This window comes from Lolium perenne, chromosome 6 (genome assembly GCF_019359855.2).
Source record: "Lolium perenne isolate Kyuss_39 chromosome 6, Kyuss_2.0, whole genome shotgun sequence".
Classification (NCBI taxonomy): domain Eukaryota; kingdom Viridiplantae; phylum Streptophyta; class Magnoliopsida; order Poales; family Poaceae; genus Lolium; species Lolium perenne.
The window spans coordinates 205,006,851-205,015,001 of NC_067249.2; the positions used below are offsets into that span (position 1 = coordinate 205,006,851).

The 8,151-nt window shown below is 49.8% G+C and overlaps 1 protein-coding gene and 1 non-coding gene across 2 annotated transcripts; both read right to left on the minus strand.

The window, feature by feature from the left end:
- Positions 1-1,263: 1,263 nt before the first annotated feature.
- On the minus strand, positions 1,264-1,335 carry TRNAM-CAU (transfer RNA methionine (anticodon CAU)). Its single transcript has one exon. It is a non-coding gene; the product is annotated as a tRNA-Met (tRNA).
- Positions 1,336-3,080: 1,745 nt separating this feature from the next.
- LOC127309357 (uncharacterized) lies at positions 3,081-4,999 on the minus strand. The gene has a single exon (XM_051340236.1). It carries the CDS (start codon positions 4,752-4,754, stop codon positions 3,441-3,443), a length of 1,314 nt encoding a protein of 437 aa, XP_051196196.1. The 5' UTR covers positions 4,755-4,999; the 3' UTR covers positions 3,081-3,440.
- Between the last annotated feature and the right edge of the window lie 3,152 nt (positions 5,000-8,151).

The following is an 8,151-nucleotide window of genomic DNA, read 5'->3' on the forward strand; positions in this document are numbered from 1 at the left end:
AAATATTATTTTTAAATTTGTATTATAATTGTTCTTTAATATTAAATTTTTTAATAATTTTTTTCCAAGCTTTGAAATCTATAAAATTGGCTAACTTTATGGTTAAGTAATAGTAATCTTTATGCATGATGAAATTATTAAATTATAAAATTTAAAAATATAAAATCCTAAATTTCTGGCAAAAACTAAAATCTTCCTGCTTTCATATTTTCATTTGGAATTTTGAGAATCTAAAAATTGGCTAACAGGGTTAACCCTGGTGAATTCGGATGTAACTTTTTCCCACGATGATTTTGATATATTATACATTTTTTTCGATGTGGTATGCAAAAGTTAATGCGGTTTTACCATTTTTCAAACCTTTTTTGCAAAAAAAGTGAAAATTCAAATTTGTTAATTTTTCCTAATAGTAGGTTGCATCACATACAAGAATCAGGAAACATTTTATTTTTTGAATTTTCTATCATTTTTTTTTTCTATTTTACAGTGTTAAAAAAGGCGATCCGGGGGGGAGGGGGGGGGGGGGGTGGTGGTGTGGAGGAGCCAAATTTAGTCCCGGTTGGTAATACGAACCGGGACTAAAGAGTTTTGCCCCAGAGACCACCCCTTTAGTTCCGGTTGGTATTACGAACCGGGACAAAAAGACCCCAAACGAACCGGGACCAAAGGATTTCCACGATGAACCGGGACCAATACTCCTCATTGGACCCGGTTTGGTACAAAACCGGGACCGTTGCTCCCAGGGGCTTTGGACGAAAGGCTTGTTATCCACTAGTGACGAGCGCCGAACGCGCCGAACTCCGGATGCTCGGCACCACCACGCGGCAGGCGCGCGAGCGCGCGTAACGTACTGGAGGCACGCGCGAGCAGTGCCGGCGAGAACGACGGCGCGGGCGCGAGAAGATCGACACCGCACCGGCGGGCGGGTGCGACGGGCGGAAAGCGGCAACGCGACGATACGAATACGATCGATCGCAAGGCTTGCCAGCTCGGGGCCTCGGGCATACGTAAGCTAGCTAGCTAGCAGTACCGCCGGCTGCCTCTCAGACGATTGTGTTGCCTACTGCTAATTGCATGCGTCCGACCAAGCTCATAAGATCGCATGCATGCGTAGCATGCTCCAATGCTAGCTAGCTCTTTGATTCGTAGCAAAACTGGAGAGAGAGAGGATGAAAGCAAAGGAGGGGGAAAAAAAGCGAAAACAAAAGAGAAGCATACAGTGAATGTGAAATCAGACTTCAGAGGACGAAGAACAGAAAAGAATATCAGAGCCAGGTTTCGATCCTGGGACCTGTGGGTTATGGGCCCACCACGCTTCCGCTGCGCCACTCTGATTTGTTGTTGTACCTTGCTCTCGGTTTTATTACTTCCGGAAGGCGCGAATCCTGGTTCAGGTAGGTACAAGAGCCGATCGATAGAACACAGATGAAACAAGGGAAGAGGGAGTGCGTGCGGAAGTCCTCAAGCCTTTCCCTCCGATACATGCCGGATAGGATACCGTTCCCGCGAGCCGCGAGGTACATATACATACATGAAAGATCCGATCGACCGTGGACTTTCGCCCTCCCTCGCGAAAAAAAGTTGTGAAGCGGAGAAACCAAGTTCTTGGTGCTTGTTTCAGCCCATATAGAGATTTGTTAAGCCGACAAACATGATGAGGAAAACGAGAATCAACAAAGCCGGAGGGTTGCTGGGAATAGACAGTTTCTTGAAGATTACCATGCAAGAAGGCATTTTTGACATCAAGTTGATTTATGGGCCAAGCTTGTGAGGTTGCAATGGCAAACACCACACGGATTGTAGCCGGTTTAACCACCGGGCTAAAAGTTTCTCCATAATCAACTCCAGCTTGTTGAGTGAAACCTCGCACCACCCATCTTGCTTTGTACCTTGAGAGGGAGCCATCAGCATTCATTTTGTGCCGAAATATCCATTTTCCCGTGACCACATTGGCACCTGCAGGACACGGAACCAAAGACCAAGTTTCATTCTACAACAAAGCGTTAAATTCGTCAAGCATTGCTGTATGCCAATTGGGATCTCTAAGTGCCTGGCGATACGAGGTGGGAAGGGGAGAGATAGGTGCGGTGGTAGTGGTGACAGATAGGTCAAAGAGTTTCCGTGGCATCAAATAGCCATTTTTGGCTCGGGTGCGCATGTTGTGTACGTTTTGGGGTGGCTCTATCGGAATCGTGCGTGGTGGCAGACGTGGCGCATGCGGAGTGGTGGGAGGTGGGCTCAGGTGGACGCGGGACGCGGGAGACGAGGAAGATTCGCTTGTGCGCAATGATTGGGGCGTGAGTGCGTGGTCTCCTGCAGGCGGGGCAGATCCGGAGGGAGGGGATCCCGAGGGAGATGCGGTAGCTGGTGGGTGGAGGACACGGATCCCGCTGCGGATACGCACGGGATTTTATGTGGATGGGGAAGACGTGTGCGAGAGTGTGGGAAATTGTAGGGGATGGTAAGGAAAAATACTCTCATCAAAAGTGACGTGTCTGGACAAGATGACTTGGGGTGAGGTGAGATCAAAACAACGGTACCCTTTGTGCTCCCGTGGGTAGCCGATGAAAACGCATCTGGTGGACCGTGGGTGAAGTTTGTTTTGGGTGGTGGCATACATGTTTGGAAAGCACAAGCAACCAAAGGTACGGAGGTGATTATACGTTGGGTGTTGCTGAAAAAGGCGAAAGTGAGGTGTGTCGTGGTTAATGGCTCGAGAGGGTCTTATGTTGAGGAGATGATTGGCGGTGTCTAGGGCTTCGACCCAAAATTGGGGAGGGAGTTTGGACTGAGCTAAAAGGGTACGAATGATGTCATTGGTGGTGTGGAGCATCCGTTCGGCTTTACCATTTTGAGGGGATGTGTGAGGACAAGAAAAACGAAAGGAAATCCCATTTGCGGAAAAGAAAGAGCGAAGTTCAGTGTTAAGAAATTCTACACCGTTATCACATTGGACACATTGAATGGTTTTGTTGAATTGAGTTTTGACGTAGACGAAGAATCGTTGGAGAATAGAGGCGGTGTCAGATTTGTTACAGAGGGGGAAGACCCAAGAGTAATGAGAGTAGTCATCTAAGAGGACAATATAATATTTATTTCCAGAGAATCTACAAAGTGGTGACGTCCATAAATCACAATGAACAAGCTGAAAGGGAGAGATAGTAAAGCTAGTGGAAGAGGAAAAAGGAAGTCTAGGTTGCCGTCCAAGTTGGCAAGCTTCACAAATGCTAGGTGTGCTACTACTTTTATTACATGGAGAAGGAAAAGCAGGAGACATTTTTGAGAGACTATCATCACTAGGGTGCCCAAGCCGTCGATGCCACAAGTCACGGGTAGTGGAGACCGTCAAGGCCGTGTTGGTGCGCCGGAGATCGCCAAAAAAGGGTACAGATCGCCGCTACTACTGGACCGAAGAAGTAGATTCTGAGTTGCTAGGTCCTTCACAGAAAAGCCATAAGGGCCAAACTCAATGGAACAGGAGTTGTCACGAGAAAACTTGCGAACAGAAATAAGAGATTTAATGACGGCAGGAGAAACAAGGACATGATCAAGGAGGAAGGAGCGGGGTGGGAGAGTTGTGGAGCCAACAGAGTAGATAGGCATAGTCGTCCCATTGCCAACAACAATACTGCTAGAATTAACGTTTGCAAAAGAATGAGACGAGGTAAGATTCTGTTGGTGACATGCGTGGTGGCGTCGGTGTCCATCACCCAGTCGCCGCCGGGATGGAAGTTGGTGGAGTTGCTTGGTGCAGCGTTGAACATGGCGGAGTAGTCGTAGGAGGCAGCTGGAGGAGGCGCGAACACGGGCTGCGGCTGAGGTGGAGCCGGATTCTGGTACATGTGGTACACCTGGGTGTGGGCGCCCGGGCGGGGTCCGAGGACGCCGGCGGCGTTTGGCGGCGCCCGGGTGTGCTGACGATGCTGTTGTGCAGGAGGGGGCCCACCGTAGCCGTACGAGGAGTTGTGGTAGCCGAACCCAGGGTTGTAGGCGCCACGGCCGCCGTAGTCACCGCGCCCACGACCGCGACCGCGACCGCGCCCTCGCCCGTAGGGAGGAGGTGTGTCGTACGTCTGATGGCTGTACTGTTGAGTGCCGCCGCCACGGCCGTTAAACTGTTGCCCGCCGCCTTGTGCCTGGTACCCACCGCCGCGATCTCCACGTGTGCAGTTGCGAGCCATGTGGCCCAGTTCACCACACGTGTAGCAGGTGCCGTTGAAGCGGTACGAAGGAGCGCCGTTCCCGCCGGTACCGCCGTTGTTGCCGTTGACGTGCATGACCTGGGGCGTCTCAGCCTCATCGGACTTCAGCTTCTGCTCCGCGAGTTGCAGACGAGATTGTGCCTGCATAAACGTGGGGAAGGTGGTGCCTCCCGCTAGTAGCTCACCCTGGGTCCTGAAACGCTTGGCGAGCCCGTCGATGAGGCGCATGGTGAGCTTTTTGTCGGTGACGGGGGCGCCGACGTCGCCGAGCTGGTCAGCGATGCTCTTGAGCTTGCGGCAGTAGGCGATCACTCCCATGTCGCCTTGCTTGATGTTGTGGAACTCTTTGTCGAGGTGGATCTCACGGCCAGCGGCGTTCTCGGTGAAGAAGTGCTGGAGAGCTTGCCACGCGGTGTAGGCGGTGTTGTCGGCCTGGAGAATGACATCTTGAAGTTCATCAGAGATGGTGGTGTAGATCCAGAGAACAATGTCGACATCGGTGGCGCGCCACTCCGCATTGGCGAGGTGTGGATCCCGTCTCTTCCTCGACATGGTCGCGGGCGTTGTACTTGGTGAGGACGAAGAGGAAGAAGTTGTGCCACTTGTTGTAGTTGCCGACCTCGGCGTCGAGCTTGAACTTGATGTAGCGCGTGACGTAGTTGCCGTCGGTGGTAGGAGGAGAGGGAAGCAGCTGAACAGAGGTATTGGCTAGGTGCCGGGAAGGCGAGGCCTCGTCATCGGAGCCTCCCATCGGAGCTGAGGGAGAAGGGGAAGGGTGTCTCTGATACCAAACTGAAATAGACACTCAACACACTTACTTGTATTCAGAATCGCAGGGTTACATCTTATACACACGAGCACACAGATCGTGCCGTTGTGGTGCCGAAGTGGGGTTGCCCACCTTCCTACTCTTTCGCTGTCAATGCTTATCTATCTATGGCTCGGTCAGCTAGATACAACAATACATACGAATGAGTCAGCCTACTGTACAATACATGTACTAATACTTCAAAATCTGGAACACTGGGCTGGATGACCCGTGCGGTGTGGATGACATCGAATCTGTGGCAGGTGGCATCCGTAGTGCGTGCCCTCCTTCTCCCTCTGTCGTGGGGGCGACAAAGATTCGATGGTCAGAGGTCATGGTGCCGGGCTGAGCCGTCCGTCCTGGTCTGGGATCTAAAGTTTCAATCCCATGTTTGGTTTGTGGGAGGCAATGAGAGAAATATATCTGGCTGATACTGAGAATGGCGACTCCTATCCTGGAGTCCTGGAGGACTGGATGGAGGCCTGGCTGTTAGGAGTGCCGCCTGAGATGTGTGGCTGCATTTCGATGATCGCTTGGAGGGTATGACATGCTCGCAATGAAGTCACACATGATAAGAAGCTTCCCTCGATCGAAGGGTCCAAGCATTTTATATGTAGCTATATCCAAAATTTGGACGGTATTTGACAGCTAAAACCTGAAGAAAGTGTGAAAGAGAAGAGGGCAGTTACTCAGCCGGACGAAATTAAGCTACATAAACAACCTTTTGTGAGACTTGGTCCAGGCCTCCTAATGGCATGGTCAAGCTTAATGTAGATGGTGCTTACATTGCACAAACAGGCTCCGCCGGGGCTGGAATGATCATGAGGCGTGATGATGGTTCCATCATATTCTCGGCTTATAGAGGTTCTGTTCCTCGACAATGGAATTCAAGTTACATGCGTGTTTGGAAGGCACCCGATTGGTTGTTGATGGTTGCCCTGATAATATCATCGTGGAGACTGATAACCTAGAGCTAACCAAAATGGTAAGGCCTACGACTCTACGTAAGGGATGCGTCTATTTTGGGACATCTGATGAAGGACCTAAGGCTGCTACTCAAGTCTGAGCGAATTATAGCTTTTAATAAAATTTCTAGAGCGCAGAATAGTGCAAGTCATGAACTAGCTAGATTTGGTATTTTTCAAAATAGAACTGAAGTTTGGTTAGATGAGACTCCAACATCTCTTATGAGTTGTAACCTTCGGGATTGTAATCACACAATTGTCTTCTAATATAATTCTGTTTGCCCTGCAAAAAAAGATTTGATGGTCTCCACCTGTCTAGGTGTTAGGCAGGCTGGTTCAGTGTGGGGCTGGTAAGGGGAAACCTTTGGCTAGCAGAGTTGGCTATGACAGTGAGGGCGCTGCGAGTGTCGTGCGCCTTCTTGAAGGCCTCATCCAGGTATCGCCGTTCACTATCCCTCCATGTGTTGGGCGAAAGCCCTGGTTCCCCTTTTGGATGGCGGTAACATTGCAAGGTCGGAGGTGGCAGTGGCAACTTCAGTTGTTTATTCTTTGGCGAGTCTTCGTCTAGAGCACACGTGGTCCGGTGTGGTGGTTGAAGCTTTGGTGGGGGTGAACGGGCGGTGGAGCTCCCTCGGCTCCTCGGGTGGCTTCTTCCCCGGCAGCCTAGTTTCCTTTGCTCCCTTGAGTTCTAGGGTGAACTCCTTTGCCTCACCAGACGTTTCGACACTCCTCGATCCAAGATGAGGGACATGTGGTCCCTCTCGGAGGTGAAGATATTGTGAAGTACCGGTTCTGGTGTGTCCGGCTGGAGCAGACGATGGTCCGCTGTTGGCTGCCTCTTCTATGATTTGCGTCTTCCTCGGGATGTGGCATAGGTGCCTTAAGTTGTGCCTTTTGTTTATCTTGAGTATGCTTATGTTACCAGTTTCCCGCTGTTTGTAAGCATGTCTATATCTGCCCGTTATGGCCGTTATTAATTAACTAGGACAAAGCCCGTGCTTCGCTACGGAGCAAACTACAAGTCTATTCCAAATGTTCTGCATTGTCCGTTGTCACCCAGGACATAAACATCGTGTTAGCATCCATCACCCATGGGTAAGAGGATACATAGATGTGTTGTACCCTCCTACCTGTCATGCCTCTTTCTTTCATCGCTCTCTCCTTATTTTTATTGCACCACTCATCGAGGTTCAAAAATTTATGATGGCCTAAAACTTAAAATAATTAAAATATAAACAATCTTTTTTCTACAATAAATTGTTTTCATTAAATATCTTTTGATAGAGAAAATCGTTCTTGACATGGTGAGATGCTACTCCAAGAACCAGTATCAAGCAGGACTAACAACATAATTCTACTGTAATGAGACAAAAATTGAACTGAAAACTTTTGAGCCAATTTAAAAATGGGAAGTACCAAACCTGTGTGTTTCTGCCTCCTACCGCCCAGGATTGATGCACCGCTTGTCGAGCTTGCTGCCTCGCCGGTGCAACTGCCACTCAAAGAGTCAAAGTTATCGTCACGCCGGAGTCAACTCCACACCAAATTAAGCTTACAGCCACCATCTGGCTTGCATACATATGTACGGGACGCTCGCCGTCTTCACCGGTAGGATGTTTTCCATGTCTCGCCGTCTCATGTGTATGAGGGTCTGGGAATCTTGGTCAGCTATCACCGCTCGTTGTCTGACGTCCTTCCCCTCAGCCAAGTTATGTGACCTCACGCGTGCGGTGACAACGGACCCTTGGTCGCCGGCGAGGTCCAAGGGCGTGATGGACTCCCTGCGCCGCCCTCTCTCCAACAGCAATGCTAGCCGACTCGGGACGATGCAGAGGCTGATGCTTGGAGCCCCTGCATTCTGCTGTCTACGGCAACGAATCGGCGGTGTTGTCGTCCCTCCATGACTTTCTGGATCGCAAGTGCCTTCAGCGTCTTACTGAATTCTGATCTTGTAGCTTCTTTCCCATATAAACATTATGTGGTTGTCGTTGTTGATTTATTCGGAGCTATATTTTGCAGCTGCGAACTGAAACCGTCATTGAGAACTCTGCTACAGTTGGTTAGATCCACATATTAAATTTTGGCGTAATCAGCATCTGCAGAGTGTCCGATGTTATGGGCAAATGGGGAATTGCTAGTATGAGCTAGCTAGGTGGATCTTCCTCCAACCATATTG